This window comes from Conger conger, chromosome 6, assembly GCF_963514075.1.
Source record: "Conger conger chromosome 6, fConCon1.1, whole genome shotgun sequence".
Lineage (NCBI taxonomy): Eukaryota > Metazoa > Chordata > Actinopteri > Anguilliformes > Congridae > Conger > Conger conger.
The window spans coordinates 54,238,357-54,263,658 of record NC_083765.1 but is presented as its reverse complement, the minus strand read 5'-3'; the positions used below and the strand labels follow the sequence as shown (position 1 = coordinate 54,263,658).

At 44.7% G+C, this 25,302-nt stretch overlaps 1 protein-coding gene across 1 annotated transcript; it reads right to left on the bottom strand.

Annotated features, from left to right (window-relative positions):
- Positions 1 to 1,454: 1,454 nt before the first annotated feature.
- LOC133131459 (synaptotagmin-5) lies at positions 1,455 to 13,475 on the bottom strand. Its single transcript, XM_061246833.1, has 5 exons — positions 13,293 to 13,475; positions 9,405 to 10,423; positions 5,561 to 5,729; positions 4,766 to 4,932; positions 1,455 to 3,345 (listed from the first exon to the last, which is right to left on the bottom strand). Exons 1-5 carry the CDS (start codon positions 13,312 to 13,314, stop codon positions 3,196 to 3,198), a joined length of 1,527 nt encoding a protein of 508 aa, XP_061102817.1. The 5' UTR covers positions 13,315 to 13,475; the 3' UTR covers positions 1,455 to 3,195.
- Positions 13,476 to 25,302: the final 11,827 nt, after the last annotated feature.

The window sequence follows — 25,302 nt, the reverse complement described above, 5'->3', positions numbered from 1 at the left end:
TTTTCACTCCAGAAGAACAGAGCCGTGTCTATTTTTGTTTCGAAGGAGCAGGTTTATTCACTCTGATACGAGCAGTCTGACCCCTGACGAGACAGAGCGCAGAAATAAAGAGGACTCTCTGTCCAATGGGCACGCTCCTGAGGGGGGCTGAGGGGGGCAGGCCCCGCCTTGACGTCATCTAATCTGTAGTAATGAAATCTTTCATCTGCGCAAACGTCACATTGTTTTTATCGATCCGAGGCGTTGCGTGTGTTTTTCAGGTCATTTATTTTTGGGTCATGTTGCTTGCTGCTAGGTTAACCCCCACTATGCCCAAATCCTTAGGCACACACACAGTACAGTGCACATGAATGTGTGCATACACACACACACACAAACCTATACACATAAGTACACAAACTGCATAACCACACACAAAAGTTATGCCTTTTGTAAATGTCAACCTCTCTACAGTATGTTCATTGGTTGGTATAGTTTCCATTTACATCTACACAGTGAATAAACATGAGTTTGTTTTGTCCTATGAATATCTTTACTGGTGAGGTCTTTATTTATTTATTAGAGGTGTCCTAATGATAATTAATTTCTCTATGCCTCAGACAGCAATTTCCCCTTCACTTAACACCAGGCCACCGACAGCATAAAGTATTTTGTTATATGAATAGATTTGAATCAGTTCTGTGCATGGTTCACTTATTAAGCTTTGAAACAGATGATTTATGGGTACAAAAATAGAACACACTGATGCACGCTCATAATTTGATATTAGCATCAAAATAAATAACTGCCGCCTTTTCTATTTGTTGTTGTGACGATATCCATCTGAAGTGATTTCAGTTAACACAAGAGTAGGCAGGGAGTGGAATTACATTATCTTTGTATTGGATATGTGAATATATATTTATGCATCTCAGGAGACATATTCAATAATGCATTTTACATAAAAGTATATAGTTTTTGTTTATAATGCAGTTGTTTACTGCATTTAAAATGCTATGTCTGACCTATGCTGTGAAGTACATTGGTCTGCACAATGCATCATTGTATGAAAGGTGCTATGAAAAAGTACATATGTATATATTATTGATTGTTTTGATTTCACCTCCAACCTCAAAGCTTCCAGGCTGAGCCCTGGGGGCCATCCATGCACGAGAACAGTGCCTTAACAGGATGAGCCACTCAGCAGAACTTCAGTGTCCAAACAGAAACTTTTAACTCAATTTCCTGGTATAAATAATGAAAACATTTCCATACAAATATGTATGAATTACATTTCAGTAAAGTACCACATCCTGAGTGAGATTTCAAAGATTATTCATCTATTTTTTATGCATTACAAATGCCCAATGATTGTCATTTTATCCCTTGTGTCATATCCATTGTGAAGCATATCTGAAATTGCATATTTGGCTGTTTAATATTTGTGCCAATATTTTGGAAAAATAAAACAGAAATTTTATTTATGCATCATTTTAATTCAAAGTAATACCAATACACAACATAACAGAATTCTCAGCTTTAAGTAATTTAAAAGCAGTAAACAGAATAATATCCATAACACTTCATGCCCTTGAAGAATAATGAACACTTTAAAATAAGCCATAAACAGCATTTCAACAGATATAAATACAGTGCAGCTCCAGCAAGATATGCAGCTATTTTGGGGGGAATGTGTCCAGTGGAAGATGTAGGCAGGGCATGTGAATGACTTTGGGAACTTTTGATGTGGAAGACATGGATGGTTTTGGCCGTGTGTTTTTGACAGAGAATGCAAATGCACTGGAGGAATTTTTTCAATGGAATGTGTGTATTTGTTCAGGGTGTGTCTCTGGGAATTGATTTTGTTACATATCGCATGATACAGTAGGCATAGGTTTGGGGGTTTTATCTCCAGCAAGGCATGCAGATGACGATGGAGGGACATTGCCCTACAGTAATATGTAAAAGTTGGGCATCCCTGATGAAAATTTTCACCAACAAAAACCAAGAAAGCATGCAATTTGACCAGAGGTGCTAAAAACCACGGTATGATAGATAAGTCTAGTTTTGGGACCCCATGTGGAGATTATGATGAAAAATGAGATGCTCATTAGCAATGAAATTGTTCTGGGGACAAAAATAAGGTGCAGTGCCTCAAAATCTCTCAAGTGCTGGGGAGCCTCACTGGAATACAACCTAAAAACGCTACTTGACAAAGTTCTACGACTATGGCTATCAGTGAACAGATTGTTTGCTCGAGACTACAGTCATGCAAAGCAGGAAGATAGCCGCAGCCCACGTGAAGAGGATGGACTCCCAGGAACTACGCTTCATCTTGGAGCACATCACTTTCCTACCTTGATGGAAGGAAAGCTGTCAAAGATAAGGCTGTGTGTGTGTGTGTGTGTAACAGCATGCCTAGAAAGTATGTGTTCCTGTGCACAATATGAACCACATAATGGGGCTATGACAGCTGAATTGAAGAGTTCCCTCTGTCTGAACCCTAATGACACAAAGGTGCAGATGTAATGAGTTAGCGATTGGGTCCAAGGTGGGATTAGACCCTGTTCCTGGAGATCTAACATCCTGAAGGTTTTCATTGCAGCCCACACCTGATTCCACTAATTAGCAGCTCAACAGGATCTTTACCTGTTGAATGAGGTGTGCTTTGCTGAGGTTGGAGTGAAAACCAACAGGACAGTGGATCTCCAGGAACAGGGTCCTAGACAAATGCGTTACTCGTCAGCTAAAGGAAAAATCACCCATAGCCAAGGGCAACCAGGTTATTTAGGATTTTAGGGCTATGTCATCCACCGGGGTGTGTTGTCGTGGTAACATGCTACGAGCCTTTCGCTGCACTTCACCGTGCTAACCGCGCTACATGGGTCTTTGTGATGCCTGACCTGACCCATGCCTCCTGCCAGCATCCCTCCCCTGAATACCCCGACCTCCCTGGCACCTGTATGCATACCTGTAGGTCTCTAGATGCAAGATCACTGGGCAGGACCTTCAGGGCTGGGTCTGGTTTTAGTTTCGGGGTCAGGCCAGCCGTGAGAGAGGACACAGCCCCTTGCCCTCTTCACAGCCCTGCCCCCGCCCCCCGCGCTTCTGGACCAGGGTTCCCTCCGTGGGGAATGCAGAGATTATCGAGGGTGGGAGGTGAGGGGGTTTGAATGTTTCGAACAGAGCTACGGGTCCACGGACGTCCCTTCTGCTCTAAGGCGAGTCGGGATGGATGGCGTGCCAGCGGGCTGTCTCCACCTGCCCCCGGCTGCACATATCCTTCCAGTGCGTCTTCCCCGTCTCTGGAGCCTCGCAGCCAATCAGGACGCGGCCCAGAACGCTGCCCTTCTTGTAGATCCGCCCCTAGTGGAGACATGCATAACATATATGAGTGATACTCAACTTGTCCTGCGGGCCGCAGTGTCTGCAGGTATTTACTCCGAATGTGCGCTGCACCTCCTGATTTCACTATTTTTCTAACCTGCTTGGTTCAGATAATAAGCTAATCAGGTGGTGTAGCGCACGGTTGAAGCAAAGGCCCGTAGACACTGTAGCTGCAGGACGTAGAGTTGAGTAGCACTGGCACAGATGCTAATTTTAGGCACAATATATCATGGTTTGGAATAAATTACATCTTTAATACTACTGCATAGCCTTGCAATATCACCACAAGGAAATACATTCAAATAAATACAAAGATAGGTGTTGACAGATGGCTCATTTTGCAACGGTACTATTCAAGTGTGTACTGTAGATAGACCCCTTGCTCTAGTATAGAATCCAGGCCATATTAGAACTGCAGTAGCCCCACAGAAAAAAGAAAGATAATTAAAGGTACAGTAGGTAAGATTTTTCTGTTAAAACATTGTTACAAGACCATTGTAAATCCCTTCCTATCATTGAAAAAGGTTCACTGACATGTTGACTCTATCAGGAATGTAGAACACCAGACCCAGTAGCGAGACCAAAGCATAGCTTGTCGTTCAAAGTCTTTATTGTAATAAAGGCAGGTCAGACAGGTGGGTTTCAATAGCAAGCAAATGGGAATAGCAGGGAATAAGCAGTTCCTTATCAAGTGTCCAGAAAAGGGGAAGGGTCGAATACAAGCGGGCAGAGCAGAATCCAAAGACAGAGGTCGAAAAACAAAAACAGGTCGATAAACAGCGGTTCAAAACTAGACAGACAGGATAAGCTAAATCCGGAAGTCGAAAACAAAACAGGTCGTAACGGGTATCAATCAGAAATAAACGCTGGAGAGTATGGTTGGGACACATAACAATCTGGCGACGAACTAGACAAACAAAGGCGTTTATATAGTACAGGTAACAAGGGAAATGGCAATCAGGTGTGGGAAATAATCAGGAAATGAAACACAGGTGAAACAAATGAATGGAGTGAATTGAACTACGGTGTGCACAGAGAGTAACAACACACGGAAACGCAAAGCACATAGACAAAAGACTAGACAATGAAAAACACAGATTCTGACAACCACACCCTCTGCCCCTGTACCAAAATATTGTACAGCTGTACAATAATTCAAGCTCACTGGAAAATTTGTACTAACTGCCACATCCAATGGTGTGTGTGTGTGTGTGGGGGGGTTCAACGTCAGCACGTTCACAGAGAAGGGGGAGGGATAAACAGTGTTGTGGTTTGAAGGCATTTGTTGCTGCAATTCCTCTCTTGACCATTAGGAGTCCAAAATGACCTACTGTACCTTTAAGAAACAATCTGCCCAGCTCTGTCCGACTCAACTTTTAATCCCACCAGCACCCCCTACCTGCATGATAATGAACTCCAACACAAGGGGCAGTTGGTTGACGTCACCAGACGGCAGGTCAAACAGGAAGGGGGCGTTCCACACCGCGTTGTACCCACCGGCTCCCTTTGTCTCCTTGGAGCCAATCACCACGCCCTTATTGCGCAGGTTTATGACTACATAGTGATCTGTGGGGAGAACATCGTTAGTGGCTGTCCAACCATACTACATTTCCCAAGATCCCCACCTTCAGTGTCATATGACCTAACCGTGCAGTGGTCTTGCCCATGGAACATGAACCATAACAGATTGTGAACAGTGAAAGTGGGATTAAACACACAATGTTATTAAAAAATGACCACGATCCTCAATAGCACTGCAGTTCTGTAAGAATGGTTTAATCCCCTTGATTGAATGTTACGAAAGCTTATTTTATTTCACTAGGAAAAAAAACTAGAGGTCAATTCTGCCCCTGGGGCTCGGAGTACTTGAGGAAAATGAATGTTTCCACCATAACCTTTCAGCATCTAAAATTTCCAATTTTGGCTGACAAATTACTTTTGTTTTTCATGATAAAAAAATATAATTATGCTTTCATTTTTTTGGTCCTTTACAGAGACGTGTGATTATTTTAACGTTTTCAAACGTGCCTTTGAAATGTGCCGACGTTTGGAAGGTTCAGTAACGGCATCAACGATGAAGGTAGAAGACAGACTACTGTCGAATACAAATAGGACCGCACTATAAATATGACTCATATGGAATAGCTGAACAGAAATGAGTTTCAGTGGGAGAAAAAGGAGTGCTCCGTTTTACCCGGTGTCCCTGGCATTCTGTTGAGCTTGGCCAGGTTCTCAGCCTTGCGAACCATGACTTTGATGCGATGGGCCAGAGTCTGGTACTGCAGCAGGACGAAGAGCTGACCCAGGACCCGGGGCGCACAGACAGAACCTTTCCGGCCCAGTGCATCCTGGGTACTCTGGCTCTGAGAGAAAGAGACAAAAACAGCGACAGTGTTAGGATTAGGGATAAACACACATCCCACGCGGACTGTTATGTATTATCACGGATCACCTGCAAAAAATAAAAACCCTTTTGTTAAGTTTAGTCCCTGTTTATGGGTTCTGGGGTCGTGCCTTGTCCCACATCGCATGCATTTTATTAGGCTTTTTTCTGAAAATATTTTGGGGCGAAAGGGGTTTGGTCGCAACAATGCAATGAAACCCAAAACACAATAAAGCTGAAAATTCAGTGTATAATACTTCCTGTTTCATACACTTCAAATAAAAACTGGGAACAGCATTTGGAGCTTACTTTAAACTAATAAATACTGTACAGGTTTTATTTGCTTGTGTATTGGGTGATGAAAAGTTTTCCACTTTGTGGAGTTTCACATTGCACTCCAGATTTAATCATTTAAAGCAGTGGTCCTCCCTCCTAGTTCTGGAGAGTTGCAAGGTGTGCTGGTTTTTGTTCTGGCCTCAATGTCAGCAACAAATTCAGACCCAAGAAACCAGGTGAGGTATCTGTGTAATTAACCGTTTTAATTGACCAATTAAGTGCTGAGTAACAACAAAAGCCAGCACACCCTGCGGGGCTCCGGCACCAGGAGTGAGGACCACTGGTTTAAAGCATTAGTGTAATGCCGCCTGATGTTTCCACAGCTGAGAACCTGACAGTGCGTGTGTTTACTGGCCCAGTACACCCAGAGTGCGCTTTCAGCTCGTGTCCATCATTCCAGCCCACATAGAAAAATACCTTCTATTCCAGTTTGTGATTATAGAATTCAAATCTGAAATGTTTTAATAATTACTAGAGCAAAAGCCAGGATTATGCATGATTCAAAGAAAACAAAACATTTAATAAAACTCAAATTTCATTTAGTTTTCATGCCAGAAAAGATGCAATTAATTATTTTTGGTCACATAATGTTTTGTTTTTTTCAATTTGGTTTCTACGCTGATGTTTAACTACGTGCAAGTCGTGGGTTGATTTATTTGATAAATAGTTAACTTGGTAACTAAGGTAACTGCAATAGCTGCCATCTTGAGTCAGAAAGGATTGGGTTGTGTCCACAGAACAGTCAGGTGAGGTGAATGTGATGACATTGTTACACCTGGGCCTGGTGGCACATAGAAGCCCTACTGGCATATAGTGAGGTTAAATAGTGTGAAAGGACAGACACAGGCCTCCAACTAACACCGCTGACAGCACCTCCCAGTTTCTCCTCCCCAACACCTCATCTCCATCTCACGCGGGTTAACCGCCCGGCCACCTCCCCTCAAACCGCCTCCACTCTCACAACGTCGCTGTACGCCATCTTCACTCAAACTGCCTCCACTCTCACAACGTCGCTGTACGCCACCTCCCCTCAAACCGCCTCCACTCTCACAACGTCGCTGTACGCCACCTCCCCTCAAACCGCCTCCACTCTCACAACGTCGCTGTACGCCACCTCCCCTCAAACCGCCTCCACTCTCACAACGTCGCTGTACGCCACCTCCCCTCAAACCGCCTCCACTCTCACAACGTCGCTGTACGCCATCTTCACTCCAAGAACGCCACACTCTCACAACGTCGCTGTACGCCATCTTCACTCAAACTGCCTCCACTCTCACAACGTCGCTGTACGCCACCTCCCCTCAAACCGCCTCCACTCTCACAACGTCGCTGTACGCCACCTCCCCTCAAACCGCCTCCACTCTCACAACGTCGCTGTACGCCACCTCCCCTCAAACCGCCTCCACTCTCACAACGTCGCTGTACGCCACCTCCCCTCAAACCGCCTCCACTCTCACAACGTCGCTGTACGCCACCTCCCCTCAAACCGCCTCCACTCTCACAACGTCGCTGTACGCCATCTTCACTCCAACAACGCCACACTCTCACAACGTCGCTGTACGCCATCTTCACTCAAACCGCCTCCACTCTCACAACGTCGCTGTACGCCACCTCCCCTCAAACCGCCTCCACTCTCACAACGTCGCTGTACGCCACCTCCCCTCAAACCGCCTCCACTCTCACAACGTCGCTGTACGCCACCTCCCCTCAAACCGCCTCCACTCTCACAACGTCGCTGTACGCCATCTTCACTCCAAGAACGCCACACTCTCACAACGTCACTGTACGCCACCTCCCCTCAAACCGGCTCCACTCTCACAACGTCACTGTACGCCACCTCCCCTCAAACCGCCTCCACTCTCACAACGTCGCTGTACGCCACCTCCCCTCAAACCGCCTCCACTCTCACAACGTCGCTGTACGCCACCTCCCCTCAAACCGCCTCCACTCTCACAACGTCGCTGTACGCCACCTCCCCTCAAACCGCCTCCACTCTCACAACGTCGCTGTACGCCATCTTCACTCCAAGAACGCCACACTCTCACAACGTCGCTGTACGCCATCTTCACTCCAACAACGCCACACTCTCACAACGTCGCTGTACGCCATCTTCACTCCAAGAACGCCACACTCTCACTTCAAAGGGCAGCTGCAGTTTCTCCAAGAAATGACCACGTCCTGTCTCCTTCAGACAAACTCTCCTGAATACAATACATACTACAACAGCACATCCACATCAATTGCATTGAGTTCTCCGCAATAGTACCACATCAATCTCCACTTCTTAAAACTGCTCTCATCTCTGCACTATCTTCACTTTACAGTATACAGGATACAGAAAATGCCATACCCTCTGTCAAGTACAATAAATTAGTATTCATTTTTAGCCCACTTTTCTAACAGCCTAGGGGCAAAGATACCCCTACCCAAAATATTACTATTAATTGCCATGACAAGGCTGAATTCTGTCAGCCCTCCAGACATCCAGAATTGGTTTATTAATAATAATAATAATAATAATAATAATAATGTTTTATTTTCATTATATAATCTTACATCTTCTCAAACAGTAGCAATCCGACAGTAATGCGTAAATTAAGTCCAGATCATTGCCCCAATTTGTCCAGTGTTCAGGAAACAGTCTCACATCCTTCAGTGATCAGCTGGAGGCCCTATCCAATGTGCGCACGCTGCGTTTCAGTGGCCCAGCCACAGCCACAGCCTGGCAGGCTCCCAGCACTCCGGAGGAGCGTCACTCATTCAGGAGCGCGCTGTCGAATAAAGACTGATTGTGTAAATGCTTGCTTTACCCGCAGTCTGCGTATGTGGCAGCCGGCCCAGACTGGGGCAGCAGGTGAACACACGCCGGGCAGAATCGCGGCTTTGCCCTCTGACTAAGTGCCTGTGGCTCTGCAAGGGCAAACGTCCTGACAATCTGGCCAACCCCGGCTCTCTGCGTGTTTGCTGTCCTTTCGTGAGCTACAACCTCACGACTGCCCACGACATGTCAAACACCAGCCAAAACAAAACAGGACAAAAATAACCTTGCTCAATTCTTTCACCAATGGATAAATATTACACGTGGTATCTATAGCAGTGCAGGCCACAATGAATAGAAAGTAACAGTGAGTATACATGAACAATGTGAACAAAGTATGGAAATAGTCTTGCACCGTCTAGAGCTGGCAAGTTTATATAACAGCAATGGATGTCAGTGCAGAACAATGTGTTTTATATGGCATGTCTCATTCATGGCAGGGGAGTTTTTGTGGCAGTTAAGGGAGACAGCTAGAGAGAGAGAAAGAGTAATATTCGGTACCTTTTTCAGTTTGTGCTTGCTTTGCCTGAGCTCTACGGTAAACTCGATGGCGCAGTCCGGCTCCCAGTCGATCTCCCCGCAGGGCAGCTCCAGGTCCCCCAGCGGCGCCTCCCGCAGGCCGGAGAAGTCGCGGGCGAAGACGGCCAGCTGCAGGGCGCAGCCGCGGAGCTGCTCGGCCGAGCCCGCCTGCAGCACGAAGCTCTGGCTCTGGAACTCGGGGCTGAGGCTCCGGCGCCGGGCGGTGGACTGCAGCGGGGCGGGGCAGAGCGGGGGCAGGGCGGCGCGCACGAACACCCCGCCCAGGCGCCGCGTGGCGCCCAGCAGGCCGAGGACGGCCACGGTCAGCGTCCCGCGCGCGGGCGAGAACAGCAGCGTGAAGTGCAGGCTGAGGGCCGGCTTGCGGCCGGCGGAGCCGTAGCGCGGGCGCGCCGGGGGCCCCTCGGGGCCCGAGGCGGGCTGCAGCCGGCTGCGCTCGCTGTCCAGGAAGCTGTCCCCCGTGACCGTGCAGCGGCGCTCCAGCGCCCGCCGCGTCTTGGACACCAGGCCCAGCTTGGGCAGGGAGGGCAGGGAGGCGCGCCCGTGGACCGTGGGCTTGTAGGAGGAGGAGGCGGGCGTGCTGAGCCGGCGGAGGGGGAAGCGGGCCTTGGGGTGCTCGTTGAGCTCGGAGGACGCCCGGGGCCGCGGGGCCACGTCCTCCTCGGTGGGGGACGGGGGAGGGGACGGGGAGGGGGACGAGCAGCCGTAGGGGGACGGGTAGTCCAACACGTCCCCCTCCAGCTCCTCGTACTGCTGCTTGATGGGCACGGTCAGGGCCAGCGGGGAGGAGGAGGTCAGGGCCAGCAGGGAGGAGGAGGTCAGGGCCAGGTTGACGTGGTCGGTGGGCGGGGGAGGAAGTGACATCGCCGCCTCCTTGTCCTCGGGGGGGCGGGGCTTCCCGCGCCGCCAGCACAGGACGCAGCCCAGGATCAGGCAGAAGCAGAAGACGGCCAAGCCCACTCCCAGAAGGACCTGCAAGTGCACTGCACAGGAAGACAAACACAAACTGGCACAGTTAAAGATCAGGCAGAAGCAGAAGACGGCCAAGCCCACTCCCAGAAGGACCTGCAGGTGCACTGCACAGGAAGACAAACACAAACTGGCACAGTTAAAGAAACCCACGTCCAGAGAATAAGAAGACCACCATTACATCACATTAACATAAACTCACCGTGTTCTGAACACCAAGTTAGCTCACCATGTTCCGAACGGCAGAATGAGCCGGGCAGGCTTATACGGCCATTGAACGGACATTAATTTCTGTTCGGTACATGGTGAGTTTATGTTACAGTACAATTAGTTAGCTGAAGCTTTTATCCAAAGCAACTGGATGGTTAAGCCTAATCAGTGGATTAGACAAAGCAGGGGCCAATCCCCCCTGGGCCTTGCTCAGGAGCCCCACAGCTGCACCGATCTTATTGTGGCTACTCTGGGGCTTGAACCAAAAACCTTCCAGGTCCCAGGCAAGCACCTTGGCCACTAGGCAACAGGCTGCCACTCACACGTTACTTCTTTTACTATTGCATGTGTATATTTTACTATTTCCATGACTGACATCACTCAAAACAAATATCGGATATTGTCAGCACAGAGAAGGAAGACGATTATCTGGAAACACATTAGCTCATGTGCTATCTGTCCTGTTTACTGTCTGCGCCCTCCACAGTCCACTGCAGCGCGGAGCGCTACCCTCTCTCCACAGCACCCCTCCTTCCCAAAGCATTATCAAATTATGCAGGAAATATCCGCGGGACCTAATCAGAACAGATTGTTCCCTCTCGGAGAAGGAGCCGCAGTCGGGGCTCTGAGCTAAAGCAGACCAGCAGAACGGCTGCGATGCTGTCGCAGCGCATTGCCCAGTGCTCACACAGCATGCGCATCACCAGGTCCGCAATACCGGCTGCTGTAGAAAACATGAACCCCCCCCCCTGATACCAGCACATAAAAGGAGTTAAGAACGGAGCAAGGAGAAACTGCCTTTCCCAGAGACAATCAAGTGGCAATCAATCTGATATGAAATAAATGAAGCCATATGGAATGGTTATATCCCACAACAGTTTCAAACTTCAAACCCTGCCTGACTAAACCGTTCCGTTGAACTATATGTCGGCTACCGTTGGATGACGTTCCCAGAAATTGATACAAATCCAGTTGCAAGAATCCCTTTTTGATCAGATAACTGAGGAGGTCTGCACTGGACTGAAATCACAAGAAACCTGTCTCATGTGAGCCCTTTTTTTCTCCTTTCAATCAACACTGATTAGTTGGATCACCAAAAAACACACTGGCTTCAAACTTAGGCTAGTTCAACACACACACACCTACCCACATGCATACGCACACACAAACACATGCACATCCACACACACACACACACACACACCCACAGACATGCATACGCACACACACACACACACACACACCCATACACATGCATACGCACACACCCACATGCACATCCACACACACACACCCACACAAACACACTCCCTCTGTGTTTGTGGGAAGTGTGTGGGAGCAGTGGAGTGGCTAATGAGACAGAGAAAAAGAAAAGTGAGCATTGACTCATCCCAGAAGTCGGTGGTCTATCTGTCCGAGGAACACTATGGCAAGGCTTCTAATAAGAGAAGCTTTATTTGCTGTAATTGCTGTTTAAGGATTTCTTGCAGAGCACAACAGAATATTGTGCAAATCCGGCCCTTGGTCAGCAGCTGTCAGTAGCCCAGTAATGTCATAAGAAATTACTAAGAAAGGATGATGTCATACCTACAGCTGTTTCCAAACCTTACATTAAAATGATTGGTCGTACAGCAAATTGCTTTATCCTCGATGAAACTGGAAAATCTTTGGAGAAGCCATTTTAGGTATCTGAAATATTCTATTTTAGCACTGATCATAGATTTTAATACATCAGTAATAAGATAAGTGAGAAAGTAAAATTTCTGTCTGTCTCTGCATGCATCATTCATGCAAGGCTATGATACACAGCAAAACACTGACTGTTAAATCAACTCTGTTAGCGTTGGCTACATTTTACTTTGACATGATACATTTTCTCCCTGGTTGACTCATATGAGTTAAAGCTTAAATTAACATTGCACATGAATGCCTTTCTAAATCCCATGGCAGGAAATGTAAGGAATGACTTAAATCTCAAGTCTGAATTGACAGTCAATGCTGAAGTAAAGAAATGCCATTGCCACTTTAATGACATTAACACATCTCAAACAGAAAATCCTATTTTCCAAATAACTGCGCCCTTGCATTAATACTTGTATTTGAATAATGCTTGTACTTGATAACAAGCCACTTATAATGTCACAAGACTTTAATTGTACATATAACTGCAGGGTTACTATCTTCAAGCAATCTTCAAACAATAGTTGTTTTTTTTCCATAGCTCACACGTCACTTCTCTCACTGTTACAAATGGCTCAAGAAGGTTTAATGGCTGCCATATAATCACCATTTCCCAAATTATCAAGATGCAACTGGTTTGTAATCTGTTGTAAATCTATGTAGCATTTTAAATTGAGACCTAAAAAACAAACTTTCATGTTAATTTTCATTATGTTATTCACATGAAGCAAATTTACTTACTAGACATTACAATTTTTTTTAAATTAATTTGCACGTGATCTATTTTGCAACAACTGCTTGGAAAAATATGAATAGTTTATTCAAAAAAGAACACTGCCATTTCATAAAAATGTATTTTGAGCTAATGTCAATCCAGTTAAATTATCTTCTTAAGTGCAAATATATACAAAATATCTTATTTAATAAATATATTTACGAGTTACAAAACACCAGCAAATATAAAAACGCACAGTAAGCAGCAAAACGCCTTACCATCAAACGCAAAATGGAACATTTCCCTTGTTTCACTGTAGCAATTATGTCAATGTCACCGCTGCTGCTGTTCTTATCTGGCCCATTCCCTCTGCCTGCACCGCTCAGAGGGAATTTCCTTCATGAACTCCTCCGCGGCCCTTTCTCTCACAGGGGAGAAATGCTAGTGACGTTGAGCCAATGAGCAGGCGAACCGTCTGACTCAGAGCCACTCGTCGCTGTCCGAGCGTAGGAGTCAGGTGTAGGCTAAAGTCTAACTAAACCGAACGCGCGTGCCATTCATGGAATTTTAGAAGCCTAGCTACACCCAAAACAACAGCCGAAGTACCGCTAAGTGTAATTATCGCGAATTACCGCTGGGGAGAGCCGTTATTGAATCAGATGTTTTAATTACGAACAATAAATAATAACGACAGGACATTTAGAACGATTAGAAGTAGCTCATTCATTTTGGCATATTAGGTTTCACGGGCACGCGCTCAATGATAAAACTTCATTGTTTCACGCGTTTACGGATGACTGGGAAAAGTATGCAAGTGGGCTCTCGTAGCGCAGAGGGAATAAGTGAATAAACATTACTCGGCGGATAAGAGCGTGAACATTGTTAAAGAGGTCGATTCGGTCATTTATGCTACACATGCCTATACCGTGCAGTCCGTAAGTATTTGCACAGTGGTACAATTTCTGTTCTTTTGGCTCTGTACTCCAGCACATTAGATCTGAAAGGACACAATGAATATGCGGTTAATGTGCAAACTGCCATCTTTAATTTAAAGGTATGTACATTAATATTGGGTGATTCGTGTAGGAATTACATCCCTTCTTATACAGCGTCCCGCTATTTTATTGAACCAAAACGAATTGGACAGTTGGCTTCTCTGATGTTTCTGATTATTCAGGTATATTAACGTGTTTCCATAGTGCAGGTATAAGAAAGCTTTCTGAATCTTGCCTTGATTCTAGGCTTTTTGGCCATACATGCAGTTAATGTCCAGGAATACATTAAATTGCCCCTAACACCTGCAGATAACACCTCAGCATAGAACACACATGTCTGTGAAGCATGAAGAAGCCTTCTCCATCAACATCCAAGTGATTTGCAATGTAGTATATAAGGGTACACATGTATTCAGAAATGATCTTGGATGAGGCCTTGATTCCTTGAAATTGGCCAACTCACCTGGAGGGGTGACTATACACTCACCGAGCACTTTATTAGGAACAGTTTGACTTTATTACACCTACTTATTCCTGTGATATACATATGTAAACCATGAAGGAGCCTTCTCCATTATGAACATCCATGAACATCTCTGATAGCCCAGGACCCCCCCCCCCCCCCCCCCCCCTTCTGGTGTGATCACTGCTACTAGGAAGCAGCAGCACCTTATGAGGGCAACTGTGGTACCTAAGTTGGATGCCTTGTCTTCAGATTAAGGCCCTCACATTGAACCTCCAGCCTGCCAATCAGGCAGCTCCCGTGATAGCCACCACACCACTGTGAGCTTCTCCTGCCGTGATCTGATGAGGTGTTACGCCCGGCAGCCTCCAACATTAGGTTATTAGGTTTTAAGACCAGGAAGAGATAGAGGTTGAAACTCTCATGCGTGAAATACAGCATTGCAGGAGATGGCTGTCATTTGGCCGCTATGCAGGGTGCAGGTAGCTATGGACTGGGCGAGTTTGGGCTATTGATCTGAATATTCCGTCTCGCATTCTTCCCCCCCAGAAAGCCCCCCAAAACGGACGCCTGCACTCCCTGGCTACAACGGCGTATAATGGATGATCTCCTCATGAGCTATGGCATAGCAGCCACATAGGAAATTCTATGTTCCCACCTTATTCTGGTGTTATCGTAGGCTCTGTGGAGATCAGGTGACATAGTGGCTCAGGTGCTGAGTTATGGATCACTGTAGGCGGCCTGTAGCGTAATGGTTAAGGTACATGACTGGGACCCGCACGGTCGGTGGTCCAATCCCCGGTGTAGCCACAATAAGATCTGCACAGCTGTTGAGCCCTTGAGCAAGGCCCTTAACCCTGCATTTCTCCAGGGGAGGATTGTCTCCTGCTTAGTCTAATCAACTGTATGTCGCTCTGGATAAGAGCATCTGCCAAATGCCATGTAATGTAATGTAATGAAGGCATTTGCTTTCATGACCCAGTTTTAGCCATGATCAACTGTTACTAATGCTGTCATAAAATGCTGTCATTATCTTCTCACTGTGAATAGTCCTGAACTTTGTGAAGGAAAACTTTGCTGTAGTCGCTTCTAAGGCAAGCAGTTATGTGTTTCTTTCATTTTGCTATTAACCTTAACTAACTATAACTCAGCTATCTCCATGAAAGGAAATGTATGATTAGTAAAGTTGGCCTGCTAAAATGTATATGAACCGAGGACTTGATTTCTAATTACAATAAATGTCAACATTTATTGAATTACATTACATTACATTATTGGCATTTGGCAGACGCTCTTATCCAGAGCGACGTACAGACTAAGCAGGAGACAATCCTCCCCTGGAGCAATGCAGGGTTAAGGGCCTTGCTCAAGGGCCCAACGGCTGTGCGGATATTACTGTGGCTACAGTTGGATTAGAACCACCGACCTTGCATGTCCCAGTCATTTACCTTAACCACTACGCTACAGGCCGCCCAAATTATTTAATAGTGAAGCATGTATTCATCAATCCTCTGTGTACCATTTGTAGGACTGGGTGGCACCAGCTGTATTTCAGCTCAAATGTAACCTAGTTATAACCTAAAGTTCAGATTCATGCATTGCTAGAATAAAAGGGGTGACACCACCATGGGAATAATCTAACAATGTACTCGTAGCCTACACCTACACTCAGCAGGTGCAATCACACAGTCACGATCGGTAAAACCTTTCTGCCCACAGCATCATTTTCCAAAAACACCATGCCGACCATGCAACTTGGTAGTCAAGTAGAGGTTTCGTTTATGGATATGATATTTCAGTGGCAATCTAGCCAGCTACCTACAATGCCTGTGAAAGTAATCACGATGCCACACCATTTATTGGCTGATCTTGGAAGTAACTAATAGCTAACTAAGCCTCTATTTTGGACTTGGTGCAACTTGACCATGTGATTTTATTTTAGCTCACTGGCTAATGCTAGCTTGAATATGAGGAAGTGATACATTAAAAGTAGCCTAAACTCACCAGTGACAAAGTTATCCAAACAAATTTTTATAAATAATTATTTTTCTGTTGTCAGATCTTGCCTACTTATACTGGATAGCCACGTTGCTCTTCTTTCCTCTGACAAGCTTTGTGTTTCTTCTTCCTGTTGGGTAATAATCTTTGGCAAACATAAGAATAACTTGTTTATCTCTCAATCAGCTCGATTTGAGCAACCATGAATTCCGCAGAAATTAACCGTTATAGATGTGGATTATCGCTGTATTTATAATCAGTATAGCTAACCTGAGATTTAAATACAAGAGTTATTGAGGAGAAACACATGCAGTTATAAGGGCAGCAGGGCAGGTGAGTCAAGGTGACATGATTTGTGACGTGTATTAAGATCGAAGAATATGCTGTCGCTGAATATATCAAACCTCAAAACACTTTGAGCTGCAAAATTTTGTACAGTGAGAAATATCACGGTAACTTTCATTGGCTCAACTAGCAGTCTTCGTAGGTTTGACAACCTTTTTGTCTGCCATGATGGTCACAGCATGCGAAGAGCCCCATTGAAGTTATTGAACATGCCTACATATCAAAGGACGTCCTAAATTACAGGCTATTCCTCCTGGAGTGGATCTACCTCCTGGGCAGCCCTGACTGGCATGCCACTGGATGAGATATGGGGTGCAGCTACCTAGTCTTCTCCATGGACCTTTGTCTGCTTCTGTAGGGTTAACAGACAGTAGCTGCTCACCGCACAGTTTCAGTGGCTGTGTTATCGACACCTTTGCAGACATAAGATGGATACGTTTCCTCGTGCCGCATTGGTATGAGTCATCCAAATGTGCACCGTCCTCAGACGTAATTAAATAGAACAAAATTCTAGGAATTCCTGATGACCGTCAGACAGTTCTATGAATTCCGGATGATCGTCAGAGTTCCCTGTCACTTGAAATCTTGCCAGAAGAACAGATGGGCGGCTGAAGCAGGTGCTTATGGGGGCTGCCTTACATCGTCTAGGTCAAAGGTGACTCTGTTGTTATGAGGTCCTGACCTCCACATGTGTGAGACGGAGGGACTCCAAATGTGCTTTGAAGCACCGTCCTCTGACCATGGTCATCTGGAATCCATACAACTGTAGTTACATGTGTAATGGTCGATTGCTAATATTGTGGTGAATTTAGCAAGACTTTAGATAGATTTACCTCTGATGAAACAGACCTGCTTGTGTTTGAGGTTAAAACGCTGAAGTAGAGAATATATTAAACTCTATATATGATTAATGTATAATCCATTAAAATTCCCAGAATTGTGTAATGTGCTGTAAATTTGTTTTAATTGAAAAGGTTTATTTTTATTAATTATATTTTAGTGCAAGTTATTTTTTTAATTGTGTTGTTCAGTTATTGAGTTAGACATGAAATCAGCAGGTTTTTAATCAACACTGAATTAACACCAAAGCATATTATTTCCATCAAATAATCTAGTGACTTTTTGAACTTCCAACATCTACTTGGCCTGCATGGAAAATAGTTGGTAACAGTGAATTTAGCTGTCAACTATTGATTCAATCATCTATTGATTGACACTGGGCACACCGAATAACATACATCCACGACAAAACAGCAACAAAGATGTGGTTTATACAAAAGCTACTTTTCAGAAGTATTGAACTACATCCCAGTTTGTGGAAAAAAAGAATATTATGGAATGCTACGGATTTTCTATTTATTTTTATTTTTTTGCTATTTAAATTCTGCTTAAACTCGTAAATCGTGTTTCACTCCCTAAAAGAAAGCATGGTTGAGACTAACATTATGGAATGCTATGGATATTCGATTTTTAGCCATTTAAATTGTGTCTAAACTCATAAATTGCCTTACAAGTTGTTTCTCTTGTTATCCCCTCACACGCCCCTGTTGCCTGACTCATAGGCAGAAGCTGTGCACAGTGGCTGCTGTCATCTCCCCCCTTTGGCTCTCTGTTTTTTCCCTCATTGGATGGCAGATACAGCCCACCCACACAGCGGCCATTACTTACACACTGTCATCTCTCATTAGCAGTGCTATTACGCTCGCCCCCTCTGTGTTTCACACAGCCGTGTTGCTCATACTGGACACAAACACACACATTTGAAGAATATACGTAAGCACGCTTGCCATACACAGGTCAACAGTACTGTGCAAAAGTCTTCAGCACATGTCAAACAAATTCAAATGATGTGACGGGAAATAATGATATTAATACAAAATTACTCTAAAGAGCAGTAAACAGTTCAAAACTACATTTAAATCAATATTTCTTGTCACTGCCATTCGCGCTTAAAACTGCATTAATTCTCTTAAGTAAGCGGTAGGTTGTTCAAAGGAGAACAAGCCACAGTTCTTCTCCAGTTTTTGGCGGTCATGCTTGCCTCTGGCTCTCCAGGTAATCCTAGACAGTCTCAATCAGTGAGGGCATGGCTTTGGAGCTTTGGAGGACCGAGCACAACCGTGAAGGGGAGCTTTTGTGAACAGTGAGATAGTGTGGTCCAAGCACTGGGTGCGACCGTTAAGGGGATCTTGAAGTTACCCATGGCCCGGGAGGTAACCACTAGTTAATATAGTGCAACTAAATAAGGAAAAGGTTCCCCGGCAAACAGCCAATGCAAAGCTACCCTGAAAAATGGTAAGAATAAGAAACATAAATAAAGTGGGGGGCTTCCGAATAAGGTCACCCTCCCAAGCAACCCTCCACCTTGTGCTCCTCTAGTAATCCGAGGCGAGGAACAACAGGTAGACAGGTAACAACACGACTGCCTAACTCAAGGGCGGCCCATCCCGGAGCGGAAGCCAGACCTCTGGCTAACATCTGCCTAGCTTAGCGGCGTGGCAGGTCACAACGAAAGATGTACACCCAGCAAACTCCACCTCTAGCTCTACTAGCAGTGAGAGAGCTACCAGGACGAGCGGTTTATCGTACAGCTATGTGGCTTTGTGAATAACAGAAAAGTGACAAAGCAAACCTAGACCAAATAAAGCCCTTCCCTCCAGCTCTTCTTATAGTGACAGAGCTACAAAAGTGAGGTGAGCACAGAAAGCACGCAACGTTGCTGTAGTAGTAAGGGCCGTGCCATCACAGAGGAAAAACCCAGGCCGCGGCGAAAATTCTAGCCCAAATTAAAGGGTGTTTCTGCATCTATTTGAATAAGAGGAAAACAATTCTCCGGCTACCATGTCGTGTACTTTGTTTGGGCAAATGACTGAAGGAAAAAGATAGAACAAAGTGAAAACTAAAGTAAATGCGCAAGGCAGTCTCCGCCTCAAGCTAACAAAAGGGACGTAACTGATGAACGAAGATGAGCGAGAATTTAAGAGAGATCAAAGCCAATCTATACACTTGGTCCCATAGGTAGGCCTGCAGGAAGACCCGGGATTGCTTTCATTTTTGCAACCATCCCCGTCTTACTGTAGAGCCTACCTTGCATAGTGAAGAACAAATGAGGGTGATGAACGAAATTCACCAGCCGACTAGCACTGAACAAGCACCGAACGAGCGGATAAACCGAGGCGAGAGGAGATTTCAGGTAGAGACATCAAACTGCCGAAATGTCAGGCAGCGAGTCTCCGAGCGAGCTACCTGACCAAAGTGTCAAAAGGTTCCCCAACCCCTACGCTAGTCCTATAGCTAAGGAGGTTCCTGAAATCCTTTTAATGTTAGAAGCATTCCAGTCCTCCGACTACATTTTTACCTGCTTTGTGAAGGACAGAACGTGACGTAAAACACAAAAGTCCCGAGTGTAGGAAAGACCGGGTTTAATATAGATCAGAAACACCTGTTCGCGATTACCAACTGCTTGTGCAATCAGAGATTACTGACGACACAAGGGAGACATGAATATGACAAGAGCGCCTTCTCGCGGCCTCAAGAGGTAATGCGCAACTGAGCTAGGCAAACCAAGGCACAATCACACTTTTATCTAAAAAGTAATATGTTACTTAATATTGAATGAAATTCCACAAAATATCTAACAATTTGTTATTTTCTACTGAAACATTTTTTGTTAAAAAAAAAACAAGACCAAATTTATATTTAAAAAAGTCTAGGGTGCCTAAGACCTTTGCACAGTAATGTGTATATGTACACATAAACAGTAATGTACACATAAACATAAATTCAAAATGGCTTACACAAGATCATGTTGGCAGGCAGTCAGGCAGGCAGGCAGACAGACAGACAGACAGACGTGCACACGCACACACACACACACACACACACACACACACACACACACAAAACCCATGAACGCAGCGTGCAGGGGACCAGTGATCTCAGTTCTTTGCTCAACTATCTATCATCTGAAGGTAACTGAATCCAACTCTGTTCATTAAAAAAAACCCTTTCAGTTTTTTTTATACTTTTCAGTATATTATCTTACTCATCTCCTTAATAAAAACCCATTTTAATTTAGAATTCAATGGCCTGTTAGGGTACAGTCTATTAATTTATGCGCTCCAGGCAACAAAACATCTAGCAACTGTAAAATCTCTCTCTCTCTCTCTCTCTCTCTCTCTCTCTCTCTCTCTCTCTCTCTCTCTCTCTCTCTCTCTCTCTCTCTCTCTCTCTCTCAGATCCCATCATTTTCCCCACTGGACAGAATAAATCCACTTAGTTACACTACAAGCAATGATGTATAACAAATGCAGATGACATCATTGCATTCTGTGCCCTTCACTGGTGTTGCGAGAGCAACTCTTAATTACCATTGTCGGAGGAGGTCGTCTATGAGGACCGCACACACATTCTGTTCATTCGCATACATGAGTCGTGGAAGTGAAAAGGATTTCATGGTTTCAGGTCCCTTATTAAACAGATATGTTACCTCTAATTGGCAGTACGGTCAGCAAAGTGGATATTTCCCTTGTGTCATAAGGCTGTATAATAATTATTATTATTATTATAATTATAATAATAATAATAATAATAATAAGAAGAAGAAGAAGAAGAAGAAGAAGAAGAAGAAGAAAGCTCAGCAAGACATTCCTAAGCTGTATTGCAATTCCCTCATTGACTTCTTCTTTTCCATATTTTGATGCTTTCATTAAATTACTTATCTATTTCATATTCTGTTACATTTCATTTTCCCTGAACCAGTACTTGTGTGGACCAGAGCTCACCCTGAAGCTAGTCCAGTGGCCTGAGAGTCAATACTAAACATTAAGTACAAATCTGGATGAAAAGTAGGAGTCCAGTGTGATTTTCAATACACGGTATACTGCATGAGAAGAGCAATACGAGAAGACAATGGATACTGGGTGGTTGTATTAGGACAATGCTATAGGGAGAGAAAGGAGGTGCAGCGGAATCTAGGACAGTAGCAAAATGAGATGTGAGTGAATTGTAAGGTGTCTGAAAGTGGCTGTATGGTAAAATAAATATATGGCTAAGTAAAACAAATGTGGGAAGGTAACTTAATATGAGGGGATAATAGATGTCCACCCAACAGTAATGTGAGAATAGAATCAAAGGTAGGTGTATAACAAAGCAGGATTACTAAATTAGCTGGATAAGTTCACTGAGTAAAACTCAGAGCCCTTCGAAAATAGAATGGGTTTTTTGCAACTAATCCAGCTAACTGAGTATCCAGATTTGTGATATGCCATCAGATGTAAGGTCAGAAACATGGAAGGAGAATTAACGCAATGGCAGATTCAATCCGGGTGGCACAAGATGGCCGCCCATCATGCGGGCGAGGCGCTGAGATGGGGACAGATACCTTCCAGGTGTTTGCTGAACAGCACCTGCACCAGCAGCCAGGTGAAGAGCAGGATGATGACGCCCTCGATCATCCCTTTGCTGCAGAAGAAGAGGACAGACAGCCCCAGAGGCTGCCCGGGGGACTCCTCCTCCTGGGGAGGCATGCTGAAACTGGGGAAGCTCCTCCAGGATCCCCCCCCCCCCCCCCACCGGTCACAGGAAGGGTGCCCTCCGCCTCCTTCTACTGCTGGCTAAATTCACTGTTTGTGCAGGCCACTCTCACACCAAACCTCAGTCCACACCATCCTGCTACCTCTGGGTCATTGTAATTGCATTGTAGTCCCAGGCTCTACTTGTACCTCTCTTTGACTCCTGTCGACAACTTTCCTCGCCGTCTGGCTCAGAAACTTTCATTCACTAAGTTTTGCACCCAGCAGTGATTCCTCTCGTGCTCCAGCCTTTGTGTTATCCCCTGCTTCACTCAGTATCTTTTTGATCTTGCTGAGATACTCCAACCTTCTTTGTCAGAGCGCCTTCGCTTCGCTTTTTTTGAGTGAAAAAAAAGTCTTTTTATATCATAATGGTATTCGTGGGGAAGGCAGAACTCCTCCGCTCCTGCTCCACAACCACAACAAAATGTCACAGTGGCTCCCTTCCTGATTGGCGTTCACATTTCTGGAAGAAGAGTTTCGATATGGAAAACACATTCCTCTATTCTTCGACGATTCAGAATGCTGGACAATGAATGCCCAGCCCAGCAGAAAAGCCAAAACAAAAGGCAACCTCTCTCTCTCTCTTTCTGCCCCCCACGCTATGACACAGGCCCACCAGTGGTTACGGATGTCCAACACTGCCGAGTCGGTTTACAGATCCAGAATCGTCACCCACTTTTGATATCCTGCAGCTCTCCTTCCTCTCTGCATTCCGTATCCCTCTCCTAAGCCGTAAGCCCTGCTTCCCGCAGCCTGCGCCCGTTTAGTATCCTGCGTATCTGCAGTCTTGTCCCAGATCCCAATACCCCTCTGCCCCCTCCCTCCACAACCCCCAACATCCCGCCTTTTCATCCTCCACCCAGTACAACTCCTCCCTCCAACACCCTCTGCGACCTGCAAGCTGTCACTTCCATTAGCAGGTACAGAGTCAGCACTCTCGCAAGGACTCTGAGCTTTTCACTCACCCGGAGGGGCTGCAGCCTGCCCCACGGCTCTAGAGCGTCTGTCCCCTCTGCTGCAGTGTTCTGTGATAATGTTAGAGACATTATTATTGAGGGGACAGCCCACATCCATGTTTTCAGGATTTTATATTTGTCTACCTCTCAGACAGTCTGGGCATTGTCTTCATAGACCAATGATTGCCTGTTTAGTTTAACATCGTCCGTTAGGCGACGAGTACATAAACCTACAAGCTGGTTTGGAAGACAAAACATAAGCAGACATCTGAGATGAACTGGAAATAATCTAAAACACACTTTTTTTTATTGCTTAGCCTAAAGTGTGAAAGACTTTATTATGTGAACTATACAATAACTACACACTTTAGGAATACTGCTGGTGTTTGCAGATAACGGTTCCTCTTCATTTGAAACAATGAGATAACAACCACAGAAATACAGATTTTCTCTCCAACAGTCCAAGTGAATAAACAATTAAAAAGCACACTTTAGAAGCAGAATTTGAGGGTAATGCACTGAATTCATTTTCTGAAATATATATAAATAAGGCATTGTTTCATGATACAAAATCTACATGGCCACTTTAGCCTACGAATAGCCATACCTCCATCTACAGGCCAGCTAAAGAAAGTGCACTACAAATTAAAAACAAAATGTTCTCCACAAGTTAAAATCAGCTTTTTTAGTCCAGTGAGAATACTGGGTTCATATAAAGCAAGTGTCCAAATGATTTCAATGGTAGCTGGTGGTTCATCATTATTTTTTTAAATGACTGTCAGAATCTTTGAATATCTAAAATATACATCACTGAACACAAAAACCGTCTGAACTAATAAAACATATAAAACTGCAATATTAAATATTAATTGAAGAATTTGATGAAAGGTTTCAATGATGAAGACAATGCAACATGCAGCAGAGTCAAAATGACTTCAGTGAGTGAACAGTATGTGGTGGACATAGGGGAGACACTGGTATGTAAATATGCCTGTGTGTAATAAATGTACTTATTCTGCACATATTCTGCAACAGCTCACCCCTATTCTACAGAAGAGACTGGACATCTGACCCATAGGGCCCTTCACTGCCGAGACAAAGTGGCAAGAGTGCACCATCATACAGTATATGGGGGAATAGACATGGTGAATCGTTTTTTGTATTGGCAGTAGCAATACACTCACTGAGCACTTTATTAGGTATTTATTAGACTTATTTTTTAGACGTATTAAGTCTTCTGCTGTAGCCAATCCACTTAGAGGTTTGACGCATTGTGTGTTCAGAGATTCTCTTCTGCATACCACTGTTGAAGCAAACTCTTGAGACGGTTTTGCGCAAAAATCCCAGGACAACAATATATCTTTATTTCAGTACATTTCCTCTCATGTTTCAATGTTTGTAGGTAAAATTGGCAATACAATGTTACTTTAATTTATTTAATCTCAGTCTAAAGGAATTACAGTACATTGTGTCATTCCATCACTTCCTGTTTCACTAGAGTATACAAATGAGGTGACAAGAATATTAAATCCCTTTCACATCAGCATGGGAAAAGCCAAATAACTGTAAAATCAGAAGACACAGATGATGGTAATTGACCATCACAAGTCGGGTAATGGATACAGAAAAAATACAGAAACGGTTAAACATACCACTTAGCACTGTAAGGGCAATAATACAAAGGCATACAACATATGGGATGGTTACAAACTTTCCAGGAAAAGTATGCAAGTGCATATTATCCCCACGGGTGGTAAGGAAAATGATGAGGGAAGCCATAAGTAGCTGTTTTTTGTGCCAGTGGTCATGGGGCACTATTTAAGATTGATGGCACAATGAATTCAACAAAGTACTAGGACATCTTGGCAGACAAACTGGCTGCTTCTGCTTGGAAGCTGAGTCTTAGTCATGAGTAGATTGTCCAGCAGAACAATGACTCCAAGCATACAGTGGTG

What these genes read in the sequence shown, in the direction of transcription:
- LOC133131459 (XM_061246833.1), bottom strand. Translation starts at nt 13,314, where the DNA reads ATGTTCCATTTTGCGTTTGATG. An exon ending in GCAAGCACAAACTGAAAAAG is followed by an intron (nt 5,730 to 9,404) that starts GTACCGAATATT and finishes TCTTTCTCTCAG; the next exon opens with AGCCAGAGTACCCAGGATGC. An exon ending in CAGAATGCCAGGGACACCGG is followed by an intron (nt 4,933 to 5,560) that starts GTAAAACGGAGC and finishes TTCTCCCCACAG; the next exon opens with ATCACTATGTAGTCATAAAC.